We start from the raw sequence: 16,267 nt of genomic DNA, 5'->3' as shown, positions 1-16,267 counted from the left end.
CTAAACAACTTTTGGGCATGATCAACGAACCCCCGCCCCACTAAACAACTTTTGGGCATGATCAACGAACCACCCCCCACTAAACAACTTTTGGGCATGATCAACGACCCCCACCCCCACTAAACAACTTTTGGGCATGATCAACGACCCCCACCCCCACTAAACAACTTTTGGGCATGATCAACGAACCCCCCTCCACTAAACAACTTTTGGGCATGATCAACGAACCCCCCCACTAAACAACTTTTGGGCATGATCAACGAACCACCCCCACTAAACAACTTTTGGGCATGATCAACGAACCCCCACCCCCTCCACTAAACAACTTTTGGGCATGATCAACGAACCACCCCCCACTAAACAACTTTTGGGCATGATCAACGAACCCCCACCCCACTAAACAACTTTTGGGCATGATCAACGAACCACCCCCCACTAAACAACTTTTGGGCATGATCAACGAACCCCCACCCCCACTAAACAACTTTTGGGCATGATCAACGACCCCCACCCCCACTAAACAACTTTTGGGCATGATCAACGAACCCCCCCTCCACTAAACAACTTTTGGGCATGATCAACGAACCCCCAACCCCCACTAAACAACTTTTGGGCATGATCAACGAACCCCCAACCCCCACTAAACAACTTTTGGGCATGATCAACGAACCCCCACCCCCTCCACTAAACAACTTTTGGGCATGATCAACGAACCACCCCCCCACTAAACAACTTTTGGGCATGATCAACGAACCCCCCCGCCCCACTAAACAACTTTTGGGCATGATCAACGAACCACCCCCCCACTAAACAACTTTTGGGCATGATCAACGAACCACCCCCCACTAAACAACTTTTGGGCATGATCAACGAACCCCCACCCCCACTAAACAACTTTTGGGCATGATCAACGAACCCCACCCCCACTAAACAACTTTTGGGCATGATCAACTGAACCCCAACCCCCACTAAACAACTTTTGGGCATGATCAACGAACCCCCAAACTAAACAACTTTTGGGCATGATCAACGAACCCCCAACCCCCACTAAACAACTTTTGGGCATGATCAACGAACCCCACCCCTCCACTAAACAACTTTTGGGCATGATCAACGAACCACCCCCCACTAAACAACTTTTGGGCATGATCAACGAACCCCCCGCCCCACTAAACAACTTTTGGGCATGATCAACGAACCCCCACCCCCCACTAAACAACTTTTGGGCATGATCAACGACCCCCACCCCCCACTAAACAACTTTTGGGCATGATCAACGAACCCCCAACCCCCACTAAACAACTTTTGGGCATGATCAACGAACCCCCCAAACTAAACAACTTTTGGGCATGATCAACGAACCCCCAACCCCCACTAAACAACTTTTGGGCATGATCAACGAACCCCACCCCCTCCACTAAACAACTTTTGGGCATGATCAACGAACCACCCCCCACTAAACAACTTTTGGGCATGATCAACGAACCCCCACCCCCACTAAACAACTTTTGGGCATGATCAACGAACCCCAACCCCCACTAAACAACTTTTGGGCATGATCAACGAACCCCAACCCCCACTAAACAACTTTTGGGCATGATCAACGAACCCCCAACCCCCACTAAACAACTTTTGGGCATGATCAACGAACCCCCACCCACACTAAACAACTTTTGGGCATGATCAACGAACCCCCCAAACTAAACAACTTTTGGGCATGATCAACGAACCCCTGTGCTTTTAACTGTGACACGTCAAAAGCATAAAGGTTGTTGTTCTTTGTGTGCAGATGTCCAAATGTGCCCAGCGAATCTCCTGTGACATATTACTAATGAATTTGGGAATTGATATTACCTGCTAATGGGCCTGGTTTGTTTAGATTGACCCCATAAAGGCTACATCAACATTGAAGGTCTCTAAACAGGGGGTACATTTGCTTTGGGGATATTCCAATGTTCTTTTAATGTTGTGGTTTTGTTTCAAATTTATCCCACAGTATGAACACCTGTGTCTCAGAGAGTCCCTTCTTCTGTTCCAGTGTAGAAGCCAAAGTCATCATAGATTCAGTGAGTGCGTTCATCGGTGCCACTGTCACACACACACACACACACACACACACACACACACACACACACACACATGCACGCAGGAAATAATCATTCGGTCTTAACACCACAGAGACCTCAATGGAAACTTCTGTAACTTTGGGAAACTTTTGAATGCAAAGAATCATTGATTGCATTCTTTAACAGAAAATAACTGCTGTGCCACAGAAATCATGCCACACTGAAAAGTAATCACTATCCAATCATAGGCATGGACAGAACGAGGGGGGTGCATGTCCAAGATTACAAGCTCGGCTGAAAGATGGCTAATCGATCACGGGATGTTTGTGAACTATCGGCGCGACATGACGGTCGCATGCAGTGTGGACAGCGTCTTAGATTACTGTATGATAGAGCGGTTCAGACTGAATAGACTGCAGATTTTCTGGAGTACCCAAGTCTTGCAAGGGACCTCCCTCACACCATCAACCCTTAAAGGGACAGTACACCCAAAAATGAAAATTCTCTCCTCATTTACTCACCCTCATGGCATCCCAGATGTGTTGGATGTTATTTCTTCTGCAGAACACAAATTGAGATTTTTAGAAGAATATATCATCTCTGTAGGTCCATACAATGCAAGTGAATGGGTGCCAAAATTTTGATGCCCCAAAAAGCACATAAAGGCAGCATAGAAGTAATCCATAAGACTCCAGTGGTTTAATCCATGTCTTCTGAAGTAATATGATAGATGTGGGTGACAAACAGATCAATATTTAAGTCGTTTTATAATATAAATCTACACTTTCACTTTCACATACGACTCCAGTGGTTTAATCCATGTCTTCTGAAGTGATATGATAGGTGTGGGTGAGAAACAGATAGTCATTTTATACTATAAATCTACACTTTCACTTTCACATTCTTCTTTAGTTTTTGACGATTTGCGTTCTTCATGCATATCGCCACCAACTGGGCAGAGAGGAGAATATATAGTAAAAAGGACTTAATATAAAGCCCATTTCCTGTGGCAGTTTAGAGTAAGATGCAGCTTGTAGAAAGGTTCTTGGAAAATATAATGACGATGTATTGCAAGGGACCTCCCAGGAGATCTGCACCCTTCATATTAAGCCCATTCGCTGATGTCAAACACATGCAAAGTCGCCCCTTTCTTCAAGACATGTAGAAATGTCACCAAATGGTATTGCAAGAATAAACTTGTTTGACCACCGGTTTGCCATTGGTCAAACAAAGAGATAATCCCGCCCCCAACTCACGCCATTTGTTGAGTAACGTTGTCGGGGCGGGTCTAAGAGGTCGCTCAAAACAAACAATTTTCATAGCGCCAAAGATAGACTTTGACAGTATCTCAGCCAGTATTGACACTGACTATCACCCCTGGAGTCGTGAGTTTGAATCGAGGGCGTGCTGAGTAACTCCAGTCAGGTCTCCCTAGCAACCAAATTGGCCCAGTTGCTAGGGAGGATTGTATGCTGTTCCTAACTTGTTTAAGATGGTTTAGCTAAAAAAATCTGAAAACCCATCTAAAACTATCAAACTAGACCAGCTTGACCAGTGTAAACCAGCTAAAACCAGCAAACCACCTTAGGCTGGTTTGAGATGTTTTTTCCCCAGCTGGGATTGTATGCTGGTCATAACTAATTTAAGATGACAAATCTGAAAACCCGTCTAAAACCATGAAACTAGACCAGCTTGACCAGTGGAAACCAGCTAAAACTAGCAAACCACCTTAGGCTGGTTTGCTAGCAATGTTTATGTTGCACATTAAAGTCCAGATCCCCAGGGGTCTGTGTAGCTCAGTGAGTATTGACGCTGACTAGTCATGAGCTGAGTGACTCCAGTCAGGTCTCCTTAGCAACCAAATTGGCCCGGTTGCTAGGGAGGGTAGAGTCACATGGGGTAACCTCCTCGTGGTGGTGATTAGTGGTTCTCTCAATGGGGCGTGTGGTGAGTTGTGTGTGGATCGTGGAGAGTAGCATGAGCCTCCACATGCTGTGAGTCTCCGCGGTGTCATGCACAACGAGTCACGTGATCAGATGCGCGGATTGGCGGTCTCAGACGCGGAGGAAACTTCCAATAAACTTCCAATTTCCAATAAATGCACCGCTCTGCCCGTCTCTTGCTCGCCCTGCCACATGATTTTTCTTTTGGCCTTTTTGGATCGTGTCAGACCACATAACCAGGGGCATGTCCGGGATTTTTTGCCAAGCTGGCAAGAGTCGAGTAAGGGGTGGCATCCAGTAATTTCACCTAACGTATGCGGGGTGTGCGGGGTCGTCTACAGATGCGCAACACGGACGGTAAGCCGTTGCGCACCGTCTCCAGGACGCAAGCGGTGTCCGAGTTGGGGTGGCAAAGCTCATTTTTAGGGTGGCAGCTGCCACCCCGTGCCACCCTTCTGGCCCCCGCCCCTGAGGGTGTATAAACAAAGACAGAATTTCAGTTTCTGTGAACAATCTACCTGAACAGAACTTTAATTATGTCCTCAGGCACATCCCTACAGTGACGCAGACCAGATGCCCAGCTCAGGTGAGTACGATGGATTTATCCACCTGATGCATGTTCTGCCGTTGAATAGATGTTTTATTAGAAATGTAAGAGATAACATAGTATATAGCTTTATTTATTTTTTGACTCTCTTGTTTTCTCTCCTTCTAGCTGATAAATGGTTCTATTACAGCAAACCGTAAAAGATCCTCAGAGGTGACGGGCTGAACACTACCTGTATTAGCCATAGAGGCAGAATTAAATATTAGCTAACGGAGTACTGCGATCTGTATCTTCATCATGACAATAAAATCAGCTGTTGTTCTGAAACATGTTTCTCTTGAGATCCATTTGGTCTATTAATATGTGTGACAACAAGTGTGTTAAAGGGAACGTCTAACTGTCACATTTAGGTCCATTTGTAACTTACTATAATCACTATAATTACAGGGAATCTCTTAAATATGCTTCTACAACTATAGTTTTGGCGAATCGTTTACGACATGTACTCTGTGCATGATAGGAGTCATTTTTCCAACAATGGTTTACAGACCGATTGTGTCACTTTCAATTGACTATAATCACAATTTTAGTTTATTGTGTCTTTAAACAGCTTGGAAAATTCCAGAAACTTTAGATAATTAACCAATTAGCTTTTGATAGGAGGTGTGCTGAATTGGAGGTGCACCTGTGGATGTACTAAAGCACATAACTGGTAATCAGAAGGTTGCTGGTTCGATCCCCACAGCCACCACAATTGTGTCATTGAGCAAGACACTTAACTCCAGGTTGTTCCGGGGGGATTGTCCCTGTAATAAGTGCACTGCAAGTCGTTTTGGATAAACGCGTCTGCCAAATGCATAAATGTAAATGTTAGTCGCTTTTGAAGTCTAACTTTTTTTTTTTTATTAGTATGCTTGTGTTGTAAGAAATTTCTACAAAATCAGAATCAAACATAATTGAATTTTACACGTGGGCATAGACCACAATACCATTTTAAGAAATATAAATGATATTTTATGAAATATAATGTGGCCTCAGGAAATTAATACTTTTTGGATTATCGTATTGGTAAGCACTGCCATCTAGTGGTCATCATTTGCATGTGCAGCAGACCTACATTGATTACAAAACACCACAGAAAGTGTCATGTCGTGCTTTTGAGTTGCCACTATTAATGTGCTTGAATCCGCATTAAAAACTTTAATTTTTAACAACTGTACTCACATGATGTGGATGAAGTCACAGCTAACTGAAGTGTCTCCAGCCTCACCACTTTCCACCTGCGCCATTATTCTGCAATTCCCCGCAGCAACCAGCAGAGGGCGCTGAAGAGTGACTGAAAAATGATTAAGCGCTTGCGCAAAAATGAGCTATATAACAAGATTCAATTTAGGTTCAGATATATTAAATCAGAAGGAATAACGAAATATCTCCAGTAACCAGACATCATGTAATGTCTTGAGTTCATATAGCATGTAAGGCATTTAACTATCTTCACAATATCAGGCTACTCCAGTTTCAATAAAGCCTATATTATTATTTTTTCGCATTGCAGTAATGCATTTAGGGTTAATTGCTATGAAAGTAATGTCACAATTAAATAATAATAATAATAATAATAATAATAATAATAATAAGCTAAATTTCTCTAACCAATCAGACGCTGGAACCGTCATCACGTGACTGTAGGCGGAAGTGTCTGTGTTTACTTTTGTGAAGGATTCTGCGGTGTTACTACAGACGCATCTCTAGAGCGTCACATCGCTTTAACAGAATTAAAATTGTCATCTAAGCATGTAAAACGGAGGATTTCATTAACGACAACATCTGAAGGGGCTGTTTGCGCACAGGGTGATTGCGCTCGATTAAATGTGTTATCAGTCAACACCTGATGACTGTGAGTGTGTGTGAGTGAGTGTGTCTCTGTCTCTATGTGTGTGTGTGTGTATGTGTGTGTGTGTGAATGGGTGATTTGGACAGAGTGTAAAGCACTTTGGTAAACTCTAAGGTTAAAAAAAGCACTATATAAGTGCAGACAAATTACCACTTACCATTTGAGTTGTGCGTGGATGCTGCGGAGAATAGCGTGAAGCCTCCGCGCACGCTCTCAACAAGTCACGTGATAAGATGCGCGGATTGACGGTCTCAGACGCGGAGGCAACTGAGATTCGTCCTTCACCACCCGGATTGAGGCGAGTCACTACGCCACCATGAGGACTTGGAGCGCATTGGGAATTGGGCGTTACACATTGGGGTGCTGGCGCTGGCTAACACCCCCGGAGTTGTGAGAGTGAATCCAGTCAGGTCTCCTTAGCAACCAAATGGTCCCGGTTGCTAGGGAGGGTAGAGTCACATGGGGTAACCTCCTCGTGGTCGCTATAATGTGGTTCTCGCTCTCGGTGGGGCGTGTGGTGAGTTGTGTGTGGATGACGCGGAGAATAGCGTGAAGCCTCCACATGCGCTACGTCTCCACGGTAACGCGCTCAACAACTCACGTGATAAGATGCGCGGATTGACGGTCTCAGACGCAACTGAGATTCGTCCTCCGCCACCCGGATTGAGTCACTACGCCGCCACGGGGACTTGGAGTACATTGGGAATTGGGCGTTACAAATTGGGGAGGTTTACCGATTGGATGGTTTGGTGAGGTCCTCGGATCGGCCCTGCCGGGCTCCTCACGGGCCTTGGCGGAGCACCAAGAAGACGATCAAACTTGACTATCTAGAGGAAGTAAAAGTCGTAACAAGGTTTCTGTAGGTGAACCTGCGGAAGCATCATTACCGAAGACCTCCGCGGCTGTGGTCGTGACCTCCGGCGCGACCACAGCCGCGCCGCTTCGCCTCGTTCCCCCCCGCGCGCGTCCGGACGCCGGCAAGCGCCGCCCCCGCCAGGTACCCGCCAGACGGGTGAAATTGAAATGCGTAAATTTTAAGATTATGTTTTGAGCACATAGTCATACTATAGTTGTTTTTAAATGTACAAATTTTAATTTCATAACAAAATTATGTTGAATTTCATTGAGTAATCTTTAACAAAATAACATTTAAATATCTTACGTTTTATTAATTTAATTTTGTTAAAAATTACTCAAGTTTTACATTTGTAAAACTTAAAAATAGGCTTAAATATATATATATATATATATATATATATATATATATATATATATATATTTTTTTTTATTTAAAAAATGTTTATATATATGTTTTGTTTCTGTCTGCCATTCTCCGTTCTGGTCAAGATCCAAATAAAGTTTTAAATTATATTTGCTTATTTTATATATAAGGACGCACGGTTGTTTATTGAAGGACTGGCAGAAATTTCACATTGACAATTTTAGCCATTAGTGTTAATAAACATTTAATTAATAAACAACTAATAAACTGAACCTCTCAAAGACAGACAATGATCCATTTCTCAGTTTTATTATCAAATCTGCAGGAAATATGACAATCATCAGAATTAAGTAGCATCATTTACATAAACCAGTAAAAACGTCATAATTGTTTACTCTGGTTATAAATGTGTATGTTTGTGGTCTCAGAGTGTAAAGAAAGCTCCATGCTGAAAAAACAAAACAACATGAGGTGGTGAGTCAAGCTGGTCTGTTTTGATGGTTTTAGGAGGACGTTTGGGCTGGGAGACCAACTAAACCCTCTTAAACCAGAAAAACCCCGTATCAGGGATTGTATGCTGCTCCTAACTTGTTTAAGCTGACAAAGCTGAAAACCGCTCTAAAACCAACAAACTATACCAGCTTGAGCAGTGGAAACCAGCTAAAACTAGCAAACCACCTAAGGCTGGTTTAAACTGGGGAATTCTTTATCAGGGATTGCATGCTGGTCTTAACTGGTTTAGCTGACAAGTGTTAAAAACCCCATTAAAACCAACAAACTAGACCAGCTTGATCAGTGTAAACCAGCTAAAACCAGCAAACAACCTTTGAGATGTTTTTTTTCCCCCAGCTGGGATTGTATGCTGGTCCTAACTTGTTTAAGCTGACAAAGCTGAAAACCCCTCTAAAACCAACAAACTAGACCAGCTTGACCAGTGGAAACCAGCTCAAACTAGCAAACCACCTAAGGCAGGTTTGAACTGGAGAATTCTTTAGCAGAGATTGCATGCTGGTCTTAACTGGTTTAGCTGACAGGTGCTGAAAACCCATAAACTAGACCAGCTTGACCAGTGTAAACCAGCTAAAACCAGCAAACAACCTTAGGCTGGTTTGAGATGTTTTTTCCCCAGCTGGGATTGTATGCTGGTCCTAACTAGTTTAAGCTGACAAATCTGAAAACCCCTCAAAAACTATCAAACTAGACCAGCTTGACCAGTGTAAACCAGCTAAAACTATAAACTGGACCAGCTTGCCCAGTGTAAACCAGCTAAAACCATCAAACAACCTTAGGCTGGCAACGACTGATTTTCAGATGCATTTGTCAAGCTCAGTAAATTCAGATATTTCTTCGGAGAAGTCCAGCAACATAAAATATTCCTTTATACACAGAGACGGTTCAATTATTTTATTGTATAGATTTAGGAAAGCACCGTCTCATCGCCAACATGAGCCGATATTACCACCTTTAGGTAAAGTCTCTATCTGAACATTATACATCTATTGTACATTGGGATCAGAAAGGTTGTTTTACTGTTATTACACAGAAAAAAATGACCATTTAAAAAGCATTTTCATGCAATACTTTACATTCAACAACTCAAGCGTCCGCGCACAGGTTATAATTAACAGAAAGAAACATTAAGCAAATGCAAATTCAAGTTAGAGAAGAAATGCGTTGAGTGGTTTTAAAGCTAATAATCTAAAGCAATCCATAAGTTCTTTTTGCATAAATCATTTCTAATGAAACAACAAAATACCCTGTTAATAATGCAGATTACAGATTAATGCATCACAAATCCTCTGATTACGGACATTAAGGTCAAAACCAGTCGAGCCTTTGGGTTTCTCCACTCGTGGTCCTGATACTCTCGTTGAGTTTAAAGGAATATTTTTTGGGTTCTAGAGATGCACTAAAAATTTCGGCCGGCGAAAATAAAAATGAAGGAAAAAAGGCTGAAAACTTGGACAATAATGTGACTTAATAATAAAGTAATAAACTTGACTTTAAAATCCAGTAAGAGAAACACTAATGGACAAAAATCAATGTTTATGAAATCATGTACATTTTAATTCACTGCTAAAAAAAAAAAGCCCCTCTAAAATCATCAAAATAATCCAAATTGACCAGCATAAATCAGCTAAAACTAGCAAACCACTGTAGGCTGGTTTGAGCTGGGGGTTCTTCAGTAGGGGCTGCATGCTGGTCTTAACTGGTTTGAGCTGGATTAGCTGAAATGTACTGAAAGCACCTCTAAAACTATGAAACTAGACTAGATTGACCAGTGAAAACCAGCTAAAACTAGCAAACCACTGTAGGCTGGTTTGAGCTGGGGGGGTTCTTTAGCAGTGATTGCATGCTGGTCTTACCTGGTTTAGCTGACAAGTGTTGAAAACCCCATTAAAACCAACAAACTAGACCAGCTTGACCAGTGGAAACCAGCTACAACCAGCAAACAACCTTAGGATGGTTTTAAATGTTTTTTCCCCAGCTGGGATTGTATGCTGTTCCTAACTTGTTTAAGATGGTTTAGCTAAAAAATTCTGAAAACCCATCTAAAACTATCAAACTAGACCAGCTTGACCAGTCTAAACCAGCTAAAACCAGCACACAACCTTAGGCTGGTTTGAGATGTTTTTTCCCCAGCTGGGATTGTATGCTGGTCATAACTTGTTTAAGCTGACAAATCTGAAAACCCGTCTAAAACCATGCAAACTAGACCAGCTTGACCAGTGGAAACCAGCTAAAAATAGCAAACCACCATAGGCTGGTTTGCTAGCAATGTTTATGTTGCACATTAAAGTCCAGATCCCCAGGGGTCTGTGTAGCTCAAGTATTGACGCTGACTATCACACCTGGAGTCTTGAGTTTGAATCCAGGGCGTGCTGAGTGACTCCAGTCAGGTCTCCTTAGCAACCACATTGGGCCGGTTGCTAGGGAGGGTAGAGTCACATGGGGTAACCTCCTCGTGGTGGTGATTAGTGGTTCTCTCAATGGGGCGTGTGGTGAGTTGTGTGTGGATCATGGAGAGTAGCATGAGTCTCCACATGCTGTGAGTCTCCGCGGTGTCATGCACAACGAGTCACGTGATCAGATGCGCGGATTGACGTCTCAGACTCGTCCTCCGCCACCCAGATTGAGGCGAGTAACCGCGCCACCAGGAAGAGCTACTAAGTAGCGGGAATTGGGCATTCCAAATGTTGTTGACACTCTCATAGCAGACAAACGGCTTGTGAAGCTACTGTTATTAGCATTATTCATGGGATGTCCCGCCAAAATAAAAGTCGCAAGGTTTTAAAATTACAACTGAAATGTTATTATTGTATCATATGACTTTATTAATTTTATTGAGTTACACTATTAATTAAATTGAGTAATGTGATATCCTATCACAACTAAAAGGAACACAAAAGAGATCCCAAACAACATTTACAATTTGTTCAATTACTCCAAACAAAGTCTAATTTAAAATTATAAGTGTGTCCAGAATTGTTTTAATAAAATAAAAGCACAAATGTGTGGTCCAGTGAGTCACTTCCAATGCAAGTCAATGGGGTTTAATCTGTCAACATTAAAATACTGTTTCACAAGTATAGACACAAGACGTAAACAATATGTGTTTAAACATGATTTGACCACATCTGTGTGAAGTTATAGACAATTTTACAACTTCGTTGCCATGACGACGTAACCACGCAAACTCTAAAATGCTAAAATGACCATAAAAACAATGATTTAAACAACTTTACAGCTCAAGTTTTAACAGAAGAATCAATGCAAGTGCTTTTATAAAATGATACGCTTCACATTTCCAAAATGGGGTTCTTTAAACCTTCCAAAAATGGACCCCATTGACTTCCATTGTACTGTAAGTGCACGACTTTTTTAAAGTAAATGTGGGATGAGTCACTTCAACTTGTGTTGGACCCGGAATATTCCTTTAAGACTGTCTTGCAGCTAAATGTGTGAAATGAGTGATTTGGCCCAGTCAAACATTTAGTAGCAAGATGCGTTCGTGCTCGCATCCTAGAGAGACAGTTTCAAGCCTAAACCAATGAGGAAATCCGTTACTGACGCTAGTCAGAACATGAATGACACTACTGAATCAGAACAGTGGACGGGTTGGTCTGCAGCGCTCATGGACACCTGTAGATGTTTTACCAGATGTATCCTCCGTCATCACTTTCTCCCGGCTCCTCCTCCTCTCCTCCTCTGCCTCTTTCTCCTCTTCATCCTCCCATCCGACTCCGCTGCTGAAACCTCCAGAGCTGACCAGATCATCTACAACACAATCAAACTTAAATATAGCTGCAAGCAGCAATTGTCGGGGTTCAAGCCTTTTAAGAACTTTCAAAGTATGCAAAAGAGGTATGTATTTGTACATGTGCAGGGCTGGACTGGTAATTTGGCATACCGGGCATTTTCCCGGTGGGCCGACACACTTTGGGGCCGATCAGGGGTGGACTGGCCATAGGGAGATCCGAGCAGGCCGGTGGGTCGGCTGCGAAACGTGCGGAATGGGCCGCGATATGCTAAAATGAGCCGCCGCGTTATGCAGGAAAGGACAGCAAACAAAAATACTTTTTAACTGTTATAAAGCCACAAAGCACCCAATCTTCAAAAAGGTTTTAGAAATTGTAATATTATTTTAGGAATTATTGGCTTTTGGATACACTTGGTCAAACCCACATGATAAATGTAACCCCAAAATAACTTAATTTCAACGTTTATTGATAATTATTGACCTAGGGAATCCTAGATGTAGTTCACAATAGCAGATAACATTGGATAATTTATACAGCCATTTTGCTGAAATTTGATTGGCTGTTGTTTCACATTTTGTATGTCTTGGTGCAAGGAATTAGACGAAAAATTTATTTTGAGATTACACAACTCGGTTGCAGAGTTATTGGCGAAAACGTAAACATCCTTGTTATAGCGCCACCTTGTGGCCGATTTTCATAAAACTTGGGACACGGCCTCATTCTGACACGGTCTACAAATATCTCAATTTTCATAACAGTCGGCCATTCAGATTTGATGTTATTAGCTGCTGAAATTTGATTGGCTGGTGGCGGCCATGTTTTTTTATTTGTCAGAGTCATATTATAGAATATGTTAGCATTTGGCCCCTACAAGAGACATACCAATTTTCACCTTAATTGATAAAACGGTTGCAGAGTTATGAGCATTTTTTAGTTGTAGCGCCCCCTATAGGCGAAAATGTTCGCGATTTTGTATGCAAGCTCAAAATGTGCTGTTGTCTGTGTGCATCAAGTTTCGTAACATTTGGCCTTTTCGTTTGGTCGATATTGGTCAAAACGTACAAAATGGATGACGCCTGACCAATTCGTTTATATCTTCGTAGCGCTTCGACGAATCAAACTTCCTTTGATAACATTTGTCAGGAGCGTTCAGAGTAGACACACACCGATTTTATGTTTTTTTTCGAGTTAAGGAATCCAATGATATAAGACACTCGAGTGTGCGTCAAACGGTTTTAACGTAAACAATGATCACTATAGCGCCACCTTGAGGCCCAAACTTTTCTACACTGTTGTACTCTGGAGGACTACCTTCCCTCAACGTTTCCACATGAGGTGAAGTCTATGATCAAAACCAATAGATCCAGCGGCACTTACCGCAGTCTGGGTTTCCATGGATACGTGACCCCGTGGCCTCTGTTCCGTGCGGATCGACGCACCAGCACACGGTGTGACTGTGGTCACACTGCAGCTTCCTGTAAAAGCCGTCTTCATCACAGCTGGGGATGTACATGCCTGCACACACACAGGTGAAGACGTGTTGACTGCAAAAGGTGATGTATAGATCTGAGATTAAAGTCAACATGAAATCCAAACTGACCCCATTTAAAGACTTCATACATATTCCTGGTCATATTGTGAACGAGTCCTTTGTGCATGTTATTTCAAAATCAATTCAACATAAAAAGTCTTTGTAATCTTTCATTAAAATGTAAATGCCTCTGAAATTACTTTCATTTTCAGTATTTCCCTAAATGAGGACATATCATTGACATACAGTATATTGTTGTTATATAAAGCTAATGATAAATACTACTAACAGAAAACTTTTTTTTGAATAAATTATCTATTTTATGTATGCAACATTTTTCTAAATGAGGACGTCACAGAATGTGCACAAATGGAGGTAGTGTCAGATTTAGCAAACTACTCGGGACAATTTTGGGACAAATTGTGTGTGTTTACCTGGTTTACTTTTAGACGCTTCCTGTATCTGGAGTCTCTCGATCTCAGCCAAACATGGAGGTTCTGACAACATATGAAGTATCATCAGAAGATTATTCAACTTTAATCAAATAAATATATATATATATAAAAATAAATTATATATATATATATATATAAAATATATACAAATAATATATATATATATATATATAAATAATAAATATCCATCCATCCATCCATCGTCAACCACTTATCCTGTGTACAGGGTCGTGAAATAATAAACATATACAAATAAATTATATATATATAATAAATATATAAATATAAATAATAAATATATACAAATAAATAATGTAAATAATAAATATATATATAAATATATACAAATAAATAATATATATATATATATATATATAAATAATAAATATATACAAATAAATAATGTAAATAATAAATATATATAAATATATAATAAATATATACAAATAATGTAAACAATAAATATATATAAATAAATAATAAATATATATAAATAATAAATATATACAAATAAATAATACAAATAAATAATATATATATTTATATATAAATATATACAAATAAATTATAGATAAATAATAAATATATATAATAAATATATACAAATAAATAATGTAAATAATAAATATATATATATATAAATAATAAATATATACAAATAGTAAATATATATATATATATATATATATATATATATATATATATATATATATATATATATATATATATATATATATAAATTATTTATGTTTTTTATTTATTTATATATTTATTATTTATATATATTATGTATTTATATATATTTATATAATAATAAAAAAATAAAAAGTCTTGTCTCTTTATTCTATACCTTTCTAGCTACTCTGGGAACTTGATGTTTGTATGACAAATTGCTTTCTATGTTCTTCATTTGTTAGTCGCTTTGGATTAAAACATCTGCTAAATGACTAATGGCTCTATTTTTGTAACCACGCTAGGTGCAGTGCAACGACCCGTGCGCTATGTTTTATCTCATTTTCGTGAAAGCACTAAGTCCAAACTAAAGCAGTTTGGAGATTCCACCAGCAGATGATATTAAAGAGCAATAGCAATAATTTGTGTCAGTAGATCAATAATATTGATAATAATAATAATACTTTTTTTGTACAGTGCCTTTCCAAAGCTCATAGAGACTGTACAGAAATTAAACATAAAGTTTAAAGGAATATTCGGGTTCAATAAATGTTAAGCTCAATGGAGGTAGTTCTCGCTCTCGGTGCTGTGAATAAGGACAGACTCACTCTCTCTCCAGAAACACAGACACCATTCTGCCGTGGAGACTTTGCCGTCTCTGTAGGAGTCACAGGAGTTGAAGAAAGGTCTAATGCACAATTCATATTTCTCCAGGTTTATGGCGGCGAGCTCAGACTGATCCAGGAACAGGTCATTACTGGTGTCCAGCTTGGAGAACATCCAGCCGATAGAGTCCTTACAGCCCGCCACGACAGCCTTGTCAAACACTGCGGACGAGGAACAGAATACTGCTATTGTGCCCCTTCAATTCAGTTGTGTGTAAAAGTGTCTAACCGTATGTCAGTCCAATCAATCGAGTCCACATATAGATGTGAACATGTGTGTGTTGACCTGATGTTGTGCTCTGTCGTCCAGAGTTGTTCTGCTTAGCGTTGCCATGGAGAAGCTGAAACCAGTCTCTGAGCCGGTCACCCAGATCCGCCAAATCCTGACCAGTACAGATCTCTCCAGAGACTACAGAGACAGAATCACAGCTCACACGTGCAACATACATGTATGGAAGAATCCTTCTGATGGAAAGATTGTATCCGAATGCACACTATGTTGTGGAATAGTTTGGGAAAATGTGTGTGTGTGTGTGAGATATTACAGAGTGTGTGTGTATTTGTGTGTGTGTGTTGTTACAGAGTGTGTGTGTGATGTTACAGAATGTGTGTGTATGTATGTGTGTGTGATATTACAGAGTGTGTGTGTAGGTGTGTGTGTGTGTTGTTACAGAGTGTGTGTGTGTGTGTGTGTGTGTGTGATATTACAGAGTGTGTGTGTGTGTGTGTGTGTGTGTGTGTGTGTGTGATATTACAGAGTGTGTGTATTTGTGTGTGTGATGTTACAGAGTGTGTGTGTGTGTGATATTACAGAGTGTGTGTGTGTGTGTGATATTACAGAGTGTGTGTGTGTGTGTGTGTGTGTGTGTGAGTGTGTGTGAGTGTGTGTGTGTGTGTGTGTGTGTGTGTGAGAGTGTGTGTGTGAGTGTGTGTGAGAGTGTGTGTGTGTGTGTGTGATAGTGTGTGAGAGTGTGTGTGTGTAGGTGTGTTGTTACAGAGTGTGTTTTTGT

The 16,267-nt window shown here is 40.6% G+C and overlaps 3 protein-coding genes across 4 annotated transcripts in view; 1 reads left to right on the top strand and 2 right to left on the bottom strand.

Moving 5' to 3' along the window:
- The window catches only part of ppa1a (inorganic pyrophosphatase 1a), a 30,210-nt gene extending 25,290 nt beyond the window's left edge, over positions 1-4,920 (top strand). The window contains exons 8-10 of the mRNA XM_052112883.1: positions 1,997-2,066; positions 4,556-4,595; positions 4,725-4,920. Coding sequence (XP_051968843.1) covers positions 1,997-2,066; positions 4,556-4,595; positions 4,725-4,756 — 142 coding nt within the window. The 3' untranslated portion in view covers positions 4,757-4,920. The remainder of the gene's footprint in view (positions 1-1,996; positions 2,067-4,555; positions 4,596-4,724) is intronic.
- The window catches only part of LOC127633615 (paladin-like), a 319,141-nt gene that overhangs the window by 167,731 nt on the left and 135,143 nt on the right, over positions 1-16,267 (bottom strand). The window lies entirely within an intron of this gene.
- LOC127633630 (testican-2-like) overlaps positions 3,537-16,267 on the bottom strand; it is a 35,332-nt gene continuing 22,601 nt past the window's right edge. Inside the window, exons 6-11 of one of the 2 annotated variants that reach the window (XR_007969231.1) lie at positions 15,544-15,666; positions 15,201-15,419; positions 13,900-13,962; positions 13,312-13,449; positions 10,431-11,950; positions 3,537-3,794 (exon numbers count right to left, since the gene is read on the bottom strand). Coding sequence is in view for 1 of the 2 variants with exons in the window: in XM_052112859.1 (XP_051968819.1) it covers positions 11,775-11,950; positions 13,312-13,449; positions 13,900-13,962; positions 15,201-15,419; positions 15,544-15,666 (719 nt within the window). In the remaining variant the exon portion in view is untranslated. Of the gene's footprint in view, positions 3,795-7,971; positions 11,951-13,311; positions 13,450-13,899; positions 13,963-15,200; positions 15,420-15,543; positions 15,667-16,267 lie in introns of those variants that run through there. The other variant, XM_052112859.1, reaches the window with a different exon arrangement.

This window comes from Xyrauchen texanus, chromosome 40, assembly GCF_025860055.1.
Source record: "Xyrauchen texanus isolate HMW12.3.18 chromosome 40, RBS_HiC_50CHRs, whole genome shotgun sequence".
In the NCBI taxonomy this organism is placed as follows: Eukaryota; Metazoa; Chordata; class Actinopteri; order Cypriniformes; family Catostomidae; genus Xyrauchen; species Xyrauchen texanus.
The sequence above is the reverse complement of the archived record's forward strand: the minus strand, read 5'-3'. Positions and strand labels throughout refer to the sequence as shown.